Here is a 15,070-nt window from a genome sequence, read left to right as displayed (position 1 = left end):
GGCGGCGAGGGAAGGGCAGAAACACTGTGGGGGGGAGGGGGTTGGGGAGGCGAGGGGTAGAGGAAGGAAAGGGAAGAGGGTTGGGACTGTGTGGGTTTTTTCTTGTAGGGATGGGGGCCACGTGTTTGATGTTGAAGGAAACATGGTGGGGTGGGAACGTGTTTAATTGTTGAGCAACACTTTACTTTTTTTTTATTAATTAATTTGAGGTTAAAAAGGTAATTTACTAATTTAATCTAGAGTTATATTTTGTCTATCAAACACAAATATTAGCTATCTTAAAATTATACTTACCAAACACATATAAATAATAATAATCTCACTCAATCCATATTATTTTATCTAGGTTTTATCTATCTCACTTTATCTCAATTTAGATATCAAACGAGGCCTAGTACAACACTAGTAATTCGAAAGACATTACCAATGGAACATACATGTAGGGGAAATAGAAAAAATGAGACCACCACCAAAATGAACAAACCAAAACCATGGAACAGACATGCAAGGGAAACAATTGCAAGGAAAGCATACAAAAGGAAATCTTCATCAGACTCGAAATATTAAGAAGATTATCTTTTTTCCTTTTAATCGATATAACATCAGTAAACCAAGAATTGAGATTTAAAAACTCAAATATGTGCATCTTAACTAGAAAAAATTCCGCCAATATAAAATCCAATGAATTAAAAATTGAGATTGGAAATCCAATAAATCGATGACCCCATACAAAGTTGCACAGAACTTATCCAATAAATTAAGAATTGAAAATCTTCTAGAAATCGATGCCCAATATAAAATTGAGATTGTTCTTTCTTAATAATTTCTACAAAATGTTTAATTAAATGCATAAAATTATAAACATACCTTCTTTCAATATGCAAAAAATCTAATCTTATCAACTAACCTTGATTGTCGATTTGCTTGGGTCGCTGCAAATAATGCAGTTAATCGTCATTTTTTCTCCCTTAATCACATGTTGGAGTGTAAAAAATAAGAAGGTGAAATGGTAGTGATGAATTGAGAGTTACACGGTAGTTTGCCCTAGCCAAATAATAGTGGATAGCTAGTAAATGATTCCTTAATTTACGGTTGGAAGTTAAAAGAATTAAGCATTTACAATAAATTATTATATATTTTAATGTATACATATTTAAATATTTTAATTACATACTTTTAATTTTAAATACTATTGTTTCAATAATTGAAATACAGTAACCAAGTTTTGGGGATGAATCAAATAATTACGAAAGTGACATATGTCACGTCTAAATTGAGGAACACTAGCATGCAATCTGAAACCACAAGCAACATTAGAGCCTTTCGAGGAGCACTAGTGGAGGTGTCAATGGAAGGGTCTTCGACGGTTAAGTCAGTAAAACAATAAAGAGAATTGGCATAATAAATGTAAGTAACACGTAGATTGAATAGTTGAACAGTGAAATATACAATGAACTATGTCGTTATTCGGTCGATCGGAGTGTCCCGATAAATTGGAGTGAGAACAATTGAGTGGTATGGCATGAGGGGTGGTAGACATATGGTCAAGCGGGCTAGCTAGTTGGGCAATTAGAGTATTGTGAGCGTGGATGTGGAACGGGAGAATAAGGGATGCGAGAGTCAGATATCGTGTCCGAATAAAAGAGTGGATACGGGTGATTGTGTATATCCTCTTTTAACTAATGAGCTTGAATCATATATGCGACGGACCTACGAAAAGATGGCTAAGGTTAGGGTTTCTGTTGGGACTCCCGTTGTAGCCCTAACGGCTCCGACTTCTCCGAAAATGATTTTCCATGAATCTCGTTTTACTTAATCACTAAATAATAGTTATGTATAAAATTTTACTTAGTGGACTCATGTATCACCCGTAAGTAGATATAGTTTAGGGTCTTTTCGTACTAATATAATATGGGTTGCTTAACCGAGTAAATTTGTTGGTCCACATAATTTTGTTGATTGGGCTTATGCAGATTTTGATATCTATCCTAAGCTTAATGTGCTAGTCGTGTTGGATAATTTGACTTGATTCCCATAATCAGCTCTTGATATCTATCCTCAGCTTAATGCATCACATATTAATTACTTCTCAACAAGTTTGAACACAAAGATTATCCAAATAAACCTCAACATTACTCTATTACAACTAATTGACTACTAGCAAATAATCATAATTAACCGTGCAATACCGAACACCCGAGCTATCTACAGTGGCGGATCCAGGATTTATTATTAGGGGTACAAAATTTACTGCAGTACGACGTAGACGTATGAAAATATTTATATGTCCGCCTCCGAACCAATTTTTTTAAGCATTCCGTCAATTCGTATTTATATCCAAGTAGAATCTTAATAGGTTTGGAATTAGAATTAATCACTTAATTGTTCACAATTTCATTAATTCAATGACAAGTATATTAAAACATATAAAGACATACTTTTATTCGTATTTTTTAAAATATATTATTTTATCTTCTAAACAAATAAACTAATTTCATTATTAATAGTTCGTAATTTATTTTAACTCGGGGATTAACTCAAATTCAATATTAAAACTTATCTAATTAGAAAGGAAAATGAGACAAAAATAACATAAATTTAACAAACTAATAGAACAAATCAATGTAAATTGTTAAATATTTAATCTAATATTATAATTGTTATAATACTATATTATACTTTTCCTTGTATATATATATATATTGATATAGTAAAAAAATTGGGGGTACAGTTGTACCGCTTGCTCCCATATAGATCCGCCACTGGCTATCTATTATTATAATACACAAGCACCATTAAATCATAATGTCGAAAATAATATTGTGAATATTTTATATTTGAATTGGAATATTTTCAATCGCAGCATTAACAAACTTCATCCATCTCAATTTAATATGTTATATTTCTTTATTTGAATGTTTTATTTTAATAAATCACTTCTTAAAATAAAAAATCAATACATAAAAAATAATTTTATTTTATACTCCCTCCGTCCCATGAAGCAAAACCAAGTTCTTTTCGGCACGGAAATTAAAAAATTGGTATTTTGTGTGTTACGTGTGGTAGGTGAAAAGGTGAATAAAAAGTAAATTTTTTGCTACTTTTAGAAATTGGTTTTACTTCGTGGGACAAACCAAAAAGGAAACTTGGTCTTGCTTCATGTGATAGATGGAGTATAACTTAATATTATTTACGTCATTTATATAGTATAATTCACACATAATAATTTATTTTCTCATTTTAAAAATATATATTTATTTTTCTCTCGAATTTTTTGACAAATATATTATTCAAAAAATTATTTTTTCCTCATATTTTATTATAAATTATTAATTCATTGATATTAAATTATTAATACTCAGAACTTGTAACCTATTAAATGAACTGGGACAGAGAGTAACATATATCACAAAATATAAATTGGCATACAAATGAATAAAATACCTAAATTGCCATTGAAATTATATATTACGCCTCTCAACAGCTTCCCTCTCTCTCCCACTTCATATATAAACCAACCGCCACTGCATATATCCGACCTCTCTCTCTCCCTCTCAGAAACACACGCACAATAAAACTCGTGTTTTTCTCTCTCGGTTCAGGAGAGACGAAGAAAACACTCGGAAATATTTCTAATCAACATACAATATATTTGTATATACGTACATATACGCGTGCATACGTGCAAATTGTGCATACACACACTGCCACATTGTTTCGCACGAAGCTGGGATAAACTGTCTTCTGCTTCTTCATTGATACATTGAAGGAGACCCAATGTAAAAATTTCTCCAACTTTTGCAATGTTGCTTTTTGGATTGTTGCCTTCCGTATAATTCAAGTAATGTGTGTAAAGATTTTTGGTTTACTTTGCAGGTTATTTTTTTTGATGATAGGATAATTTAGCGGTGATCTCCGTAAAGGTATGGATTGAGGTTGGTTAATTTACGTTTATCACTGAATGGCGGTGCCTAATTATCAACGTTTCTTCATGTAATTAAGCATAGTAGTTTCATAATTACTTGTCCGCAGGGCTGTTGGATCACAAATTCTTTCCAATTAGAGTAAATAAAGCGTGATTGTTGAAGATTTGACAATTATAGAGCAACAATAATCAGCGGATTGGGATGAAGAGGTCTAGAGATGATGTGTTTGTAACTTCTCAAATTAAGCGGCCCGCCGTTTCACCTCGCGTCGAACAGTAGGTTTTGTTTTTTTTTTTTTGGTGTCTTCTTTGGTTAGAATTTGATACTTATCTGTATGTTGGCACCAGCAGTGGTTTCTTGGCTTGGTAACTATTGTTGCAATTTGCAAAGAACTTGTCTTTATGCGGTTATCATGCTTTAGTATTCTTTTGAATTGCTCATCATTGAGTTGCATGTATTCTGTTGTCATTTTGTCTGAAAATTCAGTCCTTTTGGTTGCCTATAGTCATCTATAGAAAATAGAATTGATTTTTCTGATTAACTCAACTGACGATCATATAAATTTGTCTATCATAGAGAATTATATGTTTATCCAATATATATATGTATAGTAAAAACTATCACCATATAGACGGATCACCTAGCCTATGGTGAAAATGAGGAATCAAGGAAATTTGATGTTGTTGACCAAATTGGGAATTAAAGATACTAGGAGATCCATATGTTTTATACTTTAACGATGAAAATATTTTACATATTTATGTGCCTTTTGTGATGCGATATTTGCATTACCGGGCAACGGAGGTGCCTTTTCTCCTTTTCAGTATTAGATTTTAAAAATAGTCATGTCCTATTACTTATCTGAAATTTGCATGCTGTTGGGTGATGAAGGTCTGGGCAAGTCCAATTATCAACTGCAAGCAGCGCCCAGAGGCTGACAATGACTGATGCCTTGTCATATCTCAAAAACATGAAGGAGATGTTCCAAGACAGAATGGATAAATATGGAGATTTTCTTGATGTCATGAAAGATTTTAAAGCTCAAAGGTAGAAGCCTTTTTTCACTCTTATTATTTCTTGCAATAATAAACTTACAATTTCCCATTTTAATGTTTGTGCCTTCTCTGTGTGGTTTTATGCAGAATTGATACATCCGGTGTCATATTGAGAGTGAAAGAGTTATTTAAAGGTAACCGGGACCTAATTTTGGGTTTCAATACGTTTTTGCCTAAGGGACATGAGATCACCCTCCCACTGGAGGATGAACCATTACTCAAAAAGAAGCCAGTAGAATTTGACGAAGCAATCAGTTTCGTTACCAGAATCAAGGTATGGCCACTAAAGCATAACCCGCCCCAAGTTCTTAGTTCTTCATCACATGCCATGTCCACTTAACAGACTGAATCACTTTAAAACTAATTGCAGACAAGATTCAAAGGTGACGATCATGTGTACAGAACCTTCCTTGACATTTTGAATATGTGCAGAAAGGACAATAAATCTTTGACAGAGGTTTATAAAGAGGTAGGCTAATGTTATTTCATATTCTTGAGTATTTATTTCAGTTTTTAGAACGAACTAATTTTAGTGTTTGGTTAATGTTTCTTTTGTAGGTTTCACTTCTTTTTCAGGGCCATCCTGACCTACTTGTCGATTTTACTCATTTTTTACCTGATACTTCGAGTGCTCCCTCTGTTCACTATGCACATTCTGGTAGGAACCATATCCTACTTGGAGACGATAGAGGCTCTCCGATGACCTTAACAAGGCCCACTCATGTTGAAAAGGTAGTCTGATTTTAGTGCATTTGTGGTTATTGTTCTTAATGGTAATTTTGCAATGCTTCTGCTACTTGTTTCAGAAGCCTGCACTTTGTGATGGGCTTGTCAATCACTTTGACTTTGAACAGTTTGAAAAGGATAAGGAGAAGGGAGAAGATGGACAAAAAAATGAGTGGGAACATGATGAGAACTTAAGTCACAGAAGAAAATCTTCTCTCCGAGATGATTGTGCCATTAACCAGTTTCATCGAGGTAGGAAAGATGCTGAGAACAGTGTCTGCAAACTCAGAACCAACTATTTATGATAATTAATGTCACTTAGGTAGTCATGAGTCTACTATTAAGTGGTTATAACAAACTCATTCATGCTTCTACATTCATTTTATTGTAGCCATCCATAATCAATGTTTTCAATTCCTTTGTTCTATTTTTTTCTTGCATTATTAGTTAGATGTATTAGGTTTTGTCCAAATTCCTGTTAGAACACTAAAAGAATATATCATCATTAATAAGTTGAATATCATTCTATACTGGAAATATCTACAGGCACAACATTAAATGATTAGCTCCTTGATTGAAATTCATATGATATATATAGGAAATGCTAATTTTAGCATGGATTATTTTTCTCAGGGATGCCGGAAATGGAGTCAGATTTCCGTGATAAAGTGAAAGATCGACTACGTGATCCTGATATTGATGAGAAATTTTCAGACTGCATTCGCTCCTTTAAAAGCAAGATTGCCACCGCAGCTCAATTCCGAATACTGGTGATCTTTCTCCCTATGGCCACCTTCCTTTAGCTGCCTCAGCATCTTTGTATCTTGACTTTGTAATTCTCTGTTGCTGCTTATGAACTATGTCAATGTATCGGTATCTTAAACCCCTATGATTATGTTTATCTTAAGGAAAACTAAAAACCTGCAATGTGTCAGATGCTAACCCCCCCCCCCCCATTTTCTCGTTCAAATATGAAAAGTAGTCTAAGGTAGCACATCTGAAAGCATATGATTCATTAAAAAATAACTTCAGTCTTAGAACAGTATACTTTGTTCTGTCATGGTGGATGCCAATTCTATAGTTACAATAACAATAGTCCATATCTCTAGTTTGCTAAATATTGCTGACAAAAGTGACTAGATTCATTTTCTATGTTATATCTATTACCTCCTAGTCCGACTAATTTGAATGGGCATTTTCATCATTTCAGGTAAGTAGCTTGCTTGGAACACATAAAGATGTTACAGAGGCATGCGAAGATTTTGTAACTTACGTTGAGAGGAATGGTATTCATTTATTATACTTGCTTGCCAAGTAATTTCATTTTCATTTGTTATTCTGTACTGCATGTTACTCATCTTTTTAGCATTTTCCACTGGGAGATTTTGATCTCCAAAATGTACTAAAGAAGGTTTATATGTCATGCTTGTAATTTTGCTTTTTCAAAGTTATAAAACTTATCATATTGGAAAATGTTAACGTTTGTAAATGACATGTAAAAAGTGTTGAGAATGATATGTAGAAAAAGTAATAAATTTGTCTGATTTCAGCTTCAGGAAGCTTGCGGAACAATAAGCAAGTTGTTATATCTTTAAATCACGAGAGAGATGGAGGTGATCACGACTGGGAAGACCGAGAGAAAAGAAAAGACTATGACATCAGAGAAAGGGATAGACGCGATAGAGGTCTTGCCTCAAACACTAAAGATGTCATAGGACAGAAGATACCTTCTTATACAAGTAAAGAGAAGTTTATGTCAAAACCCATTCAAGATCTCGATCTATCTAATTGTGAGAGCTGCACTCCTAGTTATAAACTTCTTCCAGAAAATGTAGGTTACTTAATTTACTCAATATATTTGAGTATTCTACAAATTTTACTAATCCATTGGCACTTCAATAAGGCAGTTCCCGATTCCATCAGCAAGCTGTAGAACAGAGATTGGTGCTAAAGTACTGAACGATCGTTGGGTATCCGTTACTTCAGGAAGTGAAGATTACTCATTCAAACACATGCGGAAAAATCAGTATGAAGAAAGCTTGTCCCGGTGTGAGGATGATAGGTAACATGCCTTAAAACTCTGTCTGATGTTTGTCTTGTGGGTTCGCTGCTTGCTGAATGTACATATATCTATCTTATGTCTGATGTTTCCACCTTCTCTGGTGTTAGTTGGTCACTTGAGGCTCAAATATATTTACTATTAGTTTATTTTCCACATGGAATGTCTATAGGCAGTGAGAACAGTTAAATGCTGTTTGGAGCTTCTTTATCCTCCATTTTCTTCATGAAGGAGATTGAGTGGATGTTTTATGATGTCAATTGACAATTGGTAATCTTATTGAGTTTCCAGGTTTGAACTTGACATGTTGTTGGAATCGGTAAATTCAACAGCCAATCGTGTTGAAGAACTCTTAGACAGTATGAATGCTCATACAAATAAAATGGAAAGTTCAGTTTGTATTGAAGATCACCTGTCAGGTATAGTTTTTTTCTAGTGATTTCGTCATAGTATATATATTGTGGTGAAGTATTTAATGGCCGTACCCTTCCTTTTTTCCCTTCCAGCAATTCACCTCCGATGTATTGAACGTTTATATGGTGACCATGGGCTAGATGTAATGGATGTATTAAGGAAAAATGCACCTGTAGCACTGCCAGTTATTTTAACCCGGTTGAAGCAGAAACAAGAAGAATGGGCAAGGTGCCGTGATGATTTTAACAAAGTTTGGGCTGAAATTTGTTCTAAGAACTACCATAAATCACTTGATTATAGGAGCTTCTACTTCAAACAGCAGGATACAAAGAACTTGAGCGCCAAAGGTACTAGGATAATGTTATTTGACTTGGTTCAATTTTTCATCATGACCAGGCTATGTTTCTCTGCGTTCTAGCAGTTTTGTGGAAGGATTAGTACACATGTAATCACGAGTCACAAAAATTTAGGTACAAGAAGTAACACGTATAAAGATTGTCATTCTACAGTGTCGTTCTGTCCATGTGTAGCCTAGAAAATAGCATTTACTTTTTCTAGAGAATGAGTAGAAAAAAATATTTTTCTACAGTGTGTGCTGCTTTATATTGGGTGTTTTCGGCATGGGTGGTTCTATATATCTCTCGTGTCTATTTGTTTGTGGCTCATGTTTTGTAATTTGTGGTTCTTGTAAAAGATGGAGTTTGTTTCATCAGATTGAAACTTGGCCAAGCCCATTCTTTTACTAGCTTGTCATTTGTGCTAGCTGGATATTTAGTGTTTATTATTAGTGAATATTTAGGGATGAGTTAATTGATATAGGCCCACACTTTGGATCTCTTGCAATATGTGCATGCAAGAAATTTCTTAAACTATCTTGGCTTGCTACGAAAATCTCCTTAAAAATATGGTTAGTAAAATTTGGGTGGCTCAAGTTTGTGAGGCGGTGTAGATTGGCTCAATGGAGAAAAACATAGACTAGGAAGAAACAAGGTCAATGAAATGTGCTCCCTGTAAACCTGTCGTAACTTGTGACAGGGGTCCATGGAACTTTCTGAAATTTGTGTCAAGTTTATGATGTAACATCTGCCTTTAGTGCAAACTTTTCCACGCGAAATTTAGAGATGACCTTCTTTTTTGGTGCTTCTTGTTTTGGAAATTTCTGCATTTTCTAAAAAAAATAATTTTTCGTGCTAGGGGTTGTATAACCATGATTGTCTGGCATCCTTTGTGCATATCTGTTTGTGGCTTCTCTTGTTTGAGTTTTATCTATAAGTGCGGGAGTCTGTTCTTGGTCACCCAATACTTTGTTCAGGCGCACTTTCTAGCCGTCATTTGTGCTTACTGGAGTTTTATTCATTGTTGGTAGAAGTTTTGGCTTATGTAATGTTGTTTGGTCCTTTAGTGAGGCTTCCTGTACAATGACAGTCCCAACTGCAGAAATTTCTCATTATTTCCCCTTTTTGACCTTTAATATTTATTATTTCACTGGTTTCGAGTGCAGTTACGCACAATAAATTTTTGTCGTCTTCAGAGTGGTTGTAATTTAAGTTTCTCCTTTGGTCTTTGTTTTCATCGCCTTCTTTTTTGCTTCTCCACCGCCATACCTTCTCTACCTTGCTTTTCATTTTACTTCTCATTCCATTTGTTTTTGTGGTTTCATTTCCCTTCCCTTCCTCCGGTTTCATTTCCCTTCCCTTCCTCCATATATATGGCAATGCGAAACGCGCTGGGCATTGATTTCTCAGAGTCAGGTATCTGTGGTATTTAGTTTTTTCCATGTATTTCTATATGGGTTTCTATGATTTTCAGAATGGAATTCACAGCAACGTAATGTTTTACTTTTATCATAAATAAAGTTCCTTCTTTGATTTATCAGAATATACAGACTGCAGTTTAACTGTGCTCCTGAGTTGCGAGATTTATGAAAGAGAAATCGAACACAGAAAATTGGTTGTGCTCCTAAGTTGCAGTTCTTCAGTTGTCTTCATATATGATGAAACTCCTTGATCTGTGTTATTGTGAGTTTATGGTTGTAACTTGTATGTGACCACTAGTTTCTAGCTATTGCATACATGGCATGCACGGTTCAGATAGATTTTACTGAGTGATAATTTTTTTAATCAAAATATTTTGTGACTTGATATGTACGCACTGAAATTTAACAAAAAGGAGGGTTCAGCAGCTGCATAAATGATGCCTATTAACCTTCCTTTCTGGCAGAAAGTTTCCTATAATTTAATGCTATATAGATGGAGTTAAATAGATATGAAATTTAGCTCCGTTGTCATAAATATACTCTCTTTAACATTCAAATTCAGACAGTATGTTGTTTAGGAATGTGCCTTCCAATATTTGATAAGTTATTAATTGTTGAGATCTGTGAAAACTTAAAAAGCTTGTAGATATTTTTCCATGCAAATGAAGAGTTCTATCTTTTGGTTTCATATTGCTGCACCTGGGTGACATCATTATCATTTGGTTAGTAAAAATTTGACATTGATATGTGGAAACTGAGAAACTCGCTCAAGTCTCTCTGGCACAGCTAATCAATCTTACTATGCTTGCTGCATATTATCTTTTTATATGCTTAGGTGATTTTGGCGCCTTGATGCTTTGGTTATTTATGTTATGCAAGCTTATAGTGTAATTGTTTGTTTGGTATTAAGTAACATTGTTGATTGCTTATATGATTTCTCTTATCATTTAAAAATTAAGCGAATATTATCTATATATATGGAAGGTGGTTTTTAAGTCTCTCTTAAATTCTCTTTTACTAAAGATCTAGATCATGTTAGCTCTGCCAGTTTGAGCTGATACATAAGTTCTAGAGCTATCTTCTGAACCATCTTTCTTTCAAGCATGAATAATTTAGTTAGCCACTTATTGCTCTAAATAGTTGTATTTATATATCCTCTCACTAATTTGGCAAGAAATAATAGATTTACCTGAATGTGTTTGTTTGTGATTTCTTCCATTTAGCATTGTTAGCTGATATCAAAGAGATGAGCGAAAAGAATCAGAATGAAGATGAGATGGTCCTCTCTATTGCTGCTGGGTTTACACAGCCCACTAAGCCTCATATGGAGTTTGAGTATCCTGATCTTGACATCCAAGATGATATATATAAGCTCATGAAATATTCATGCGAAGAAGTTTGTACACCTGAACAACGTGACAAAATCATGAAGATTTGGACAACCTTCCTGGAGCCTTTGCTTTATGTTCCTTCCTGTCCTCCTAGTGCTGAGGACGAAAAACATGTTTTTAAGGCTAACAATCACACAAAGCAAAACTTGAACCAAATTGGTCGGGAGAATAGTAGTCATGCTCATGAGGTTGCTTACTGTGAACGTGCAGAAATGTCGAAAGGTGGATATGAAATTCAACCAGAGAATTCCTTTGGCAGCGGAGCACGAATCGCACGTGGTAATAATGGGGATATTAGTGATGATTCTCCTGGTTCATATAATGTTGCCAGTAAGAGTGATATATTATGTAATGCATCTCCAGTTGCTCCGGGAGAAAATAACATGAATGAGGAAAATGATTCAGCCACATTGAAGGGTAATTGCTATCATTTATTATGTTGCCAATATGCCATATCTAGCTCCCCTTACAATTCTACAATTAGAATTATGGACAATTATTTTTTATTTATTTGACATGTTGCTCCTTTATCAGAAGATGGCCATGCAAATGCAGATTGTGGGGTAGCAGTGTCGCCTAGTCAAGAAATCCAGGTACATTGGATTTGTTGCGTAATATTTTCTTGTTGAAGTTAATTTGTCTCGGATGACTTCTGCTCAATTGAAATTCTCTTCATAGTTTAATACATATGCTTAACTTAGGTTCTGTGAGCTTTCAGAAAAATGATGTAGATGGGCATTTTCTTTGTTTCTTTGTCTACATAATTCTATATCCTGTGAGAGCTGGAAATCTTTTTCACTTCACTAGTAGCTACATATTTGCAAATAAAAATTTGCTAAAGTGTGCGTGTGTTGGCCTAGCGGTAGGTGGTTAATGCCCAAGGCCTGAGGTCCTAGATTCAGGTCCACCGTCGTGCGGTCTTTAAGTTTCTTTATTTACTTGTGTAATTTATCCAAAAAAATTTTTTTTGCTAAAGTGGGTGATTACTGAAACTTCATCTCATACGGCTGCTCTGAAGCTATGTGGCTTTTGTTGGCTAGTAAATTGAGAATTAATGAGCCAGTGCATGTGAACATGCTGATGCCTCATATTCATCATTGGCTATTGTGGGTATGTGATCTTTTCCTATCAAAATATGTAGCTTCCGAAACTTCATTCAATGCTGTCCTATAGATGTCAAAAAACGTCTGAGCCCTATCCACGCCTCGAAGTTAAATAGGTGTCTGCAGGTTTCATTATCTGATATAAATGTATTCCTTTTTTAAAAAAAATATTTTCTTAATTCCTGCAGGATGATGCTATCACAAAACTGATTTCATGTTCAACTGAGATGGAGCTGGAAGAGGTTAAGTTTCAGAAACACCATGAACAAAATGAAAGTCGCAGTAAAGGTGAGCGAGAAGAGGGCGAATTATCTCCCAATAGAATTTTAGAGGAAAACGCTGTTGCTGCTTATACCAACACCAAAGTGGAGCAGACTCTCCCTAAAAGTGATCCAAGTGCTAGGGAAATGGGAGGAGGAGAAGAAATGTGTGTTGAGGAAGCTGGAGAAGAAACTGATACTAATGCTGATAATGAAGGCGAGGAAAGTGCTCGGGTCTCATCAAAAAGTGAAAATGCTTCTGAAAATGGCGATGATTCAAGAAGTGAGTCTGCAAATGGAGAAGAGTGCTCTCCTGAAGAACCTGATGTTGATGATGCAGACCATGATGAGAGTGATAAGAAAGATGAGAGTGAAGGTGAGGAGGCAGACCGCATGGCAGATGTCGATGACACTGAAGGAGTGATTCCCATTTCTGATCGTCTTTTACAGACAATTAAGCCACTCACAATCAATATCCCTAGTGCATTAAAATGCAAAGAGAAGAATTCTCGTATCTTTTATGGAAATGATTCACTCTATTTGCTTTTCAGGCTTCATCAGGTAAAGTGTATCTATGGTTGTAGTGCAGTCATAAAACTTTATCCTCTTCACTCACTCTCCATGTTTTACAGATGTTGTATGAAAGAATGCAGACTGCCAAGTTGCACTCTTCATCTCCTGAAAATAAATGGAGGGCTTCAAATGATGTAAATTCAGCGGATTCCTATGCTAGGTAGTTTACCCTGATCTTCTCGTTGCTCTCCTTTTCTCTGGACGAAGCTCATATGAAACACTAATAGTATACTCAAAGTCATATTCTGTAACAGATTTAAGGATGCACTACACAGTTTGCTGAATGGATCATCTGATAATGCGAAGTTTGAGGATGAGTGTCGAGCTCTAGTTGGTTCCCAGTCCTACATCCTTTCTACATTAGACAAGCTGATACATAAACTTGTCAAACAGGTAATTGCCCCAAGATTTTTATTTTTATTTTTTCCCTTTTGCTACATTTCTTAAATAGGTCTGCAGCTTCTGACCAAAATATTGGTCCTCTAATTTTCCGCAGCTACAATTCATTGCAACCGAGGAGATAGAAAATAAATTCCTCCAACTCTATTCATATGAAAAATCAAGAAGTCCCGAATCATTTTCTGATGCAGTGTACTATAAAAATGCCCGCTTTCTTCTTATGGATGATAACTTGTACCGAATGGAGTTCGTAAGTTCTTCTTCCTTTCACTCTTTGTTTCTTCGTTGAAGAATTGGTGAAAATCATCATGTTCAAATATATATTGACTATGAACCCAATTGGAACTACTACAGTTGCCTGGCTCAATGCGTTTGACTATACAGTTGATGAAAGATGAGCTCGATAAACTGGACCCAGCAGCCGTCTCCATGGACCCCTACTTTGCCTCTTACTTGCACGATGAACTCCTGGCAGTTCCTGAAATAAACGAAAAGCCCGGGGTATTCTTGAAGAGGTATGTTGTTGAGTTTCTAAGCCCATCCTTCCAACAATGTTAATCCTGGCTCAATTTGCAGGAATAAAAAGTTATATTCAAGCGGAGATGAATATTCTGATATGTGCAAAGCCACGGAAGGACTTGTATTTCATAATGGGGTCGAGATGAAGGTGAACTGCAACTCGTTGAAGGTAATTTTTCATTCCTTGTGCTGCACATACATTCCTATGGCTATTCCTCTCTTGTACCGACTCTTTTACTTGGCATGTTCCAAGGTCTCGTATGTTCTAGGCACGGAAGATTTCTTGTATCGGCCAAGGAGGAGGAGGAAGGTTCTGTATGACCATGAGCGGTTGCCAAGTCGAGGCCAGACGTTGCAAGTTGATGCTTAGCAGTAGTCACCATTCACCAACAACAAGTAGGCCAAACTTGCCTTTAACTGTAGCGGAATGCAGTGAGCTCTTTAATAAAGGTGAGTTGATGAAAACTTGAGTTATTTAAAATGGGAGAAATATGTATCCTTTCAGTTTTGTCTACTCTTTCCAATTGCCATATGCATTCTCTTTTAGTCTAATGTTTTTACTACTTGTAGTAAAGTCAATAAAATATCTTTACTTCACTACATTTCTATGTAGGTATATGTTTTTTTGTGAATAGATGAATATATGCTTAAGGGATGCCTTATCTGTGCCATGGACGATTGTTTACTATCGCTATACTAGTTTTTCCAAAATATTTTGGATTTTCAAATTGCACAATGATTTTAGAGATGAATTTGTAATGAAATAATTAAATAAGTGCTCGTTTGCTGATGTGGTGATTGGAGTTGATTTTTTCATTTATAATCCAATATTTTGATATTTAAATAACATACGCTGACTTTCTTTTATGTTTTTCCACCATGTTTCATT

General features: G+C 35.2%; 1 protein-coding gene across 5 annotated transcripts; it reads left to right on the top strand.

Moving 5' to 3' along the window:
- The first annotated feature begins 3,500 nt into the window (after window positions 1-3,500).
- LOC130993725 (paired amphipathic helix protein Sin3-like 3) lies at window positions 3,501-14,852 on the top strand. Of its 5 annotated transcripts, none has more exons than XM_057918766.1 (24): window positions 3,514-3,779; window positions 3,877-3,923; window positions 4,033-4,201; window positions 4,818-4,973; window positions 5,069-5,255; window positions 5,352-5,450; window positions 5,540-5,713; window positions 5,836-5,959; window positions 6,341-6,477; window positions 6,918-6,993; window positions 7,258-7,538; window positions 7,615-7,769; window positions 8,058-8,185; window positions 8,273-8,527; window positions 11,160-11,606; window positions 11,691-11,744; window positions 11,862-11,920; window positions 12,619-13,251; window positions 13,323-13,423; window positions 13,518-13,656; window positions 13,760-13,912; window positions 14,017-14,177; window positions 14,239-14,350; window positions 14,435-14,852. In XM_057918766.1, exons 3-24 carry the CDS (start codon window positions 4,128-4,130, stop codon window positions 14,549-14,551), a joined length of 3,822 nt encoding a protein of 1,273 aa, XP_057774749.1. In that variant the 5' UTR covers window positions 3,514-3,779; window positions 3,877-3,923; window positions 4,033-4,127; the 3' UTR covers window positions 14,552-14,852. The 5 variants fall into 5 exon arrangements, with proteins under 5 accessions (XP_057774746.1, XP_057774745.1, XP_057774749.1 ...); XM_057918764.1 differs by having other exon boundaries at window positions 5,788-5,959; XM_057918763.1 differs by having other exon boundaries at window positions 3,501-3,779; window positions 11,160-11,744.
- Window positions 14,853-15,070: the final 218 nt, after the last annotated feature.

The sequence above is a fragment of the Salvia miltiorrhiza genome, chromosome 7 (assembly GCF_028751815.1).
Source record: "Salvia miltiorrhiza cultivar Shanhuang (shh) chromosome 7, IMPLAD_Smil_shh, whole genome shotgun sequence".
Taxonomy (NCBI): Eukaryota; Viridiplantae; Streptophyta; class Magnoliopsida; order Lamiales; family Lamiaceae; genus Salvia; species Salvia miltiorrhiza.
Note: the sequence above shows the minus strand (reverse complement) of the source record. Positions and strands in the feature narration are given on the sequence as shown.

What these genes read in the sequence shown, in the direction of transcription:
- LOC130993725 (XM_057918762.1), top strand. Translation starts at nt 4,128, where the DNA reads ATGAAGAGGTCTAGAGATGATGTGTTTGTAACTTCTCAAATTAAGCGG. An exon ending in GTTTCACCTCGCGTCGAACA is followed by an intron (nt 4,202 to 4,817) that starts GTAGGTTTTGTT and finishes TGGGTGATGAAG; the next exon opens with GTCTGGGCAAGTCCAATTAT. An exon ending in ATAAACTTCTTCCAGAAAAT is followed by an intron (nt 7,539 to 7,614) that starts GTAGGTTACTTA and finishes TCAATAAGGCAG; the next exon opens with TTCCCGATTCCATCAGCAAG.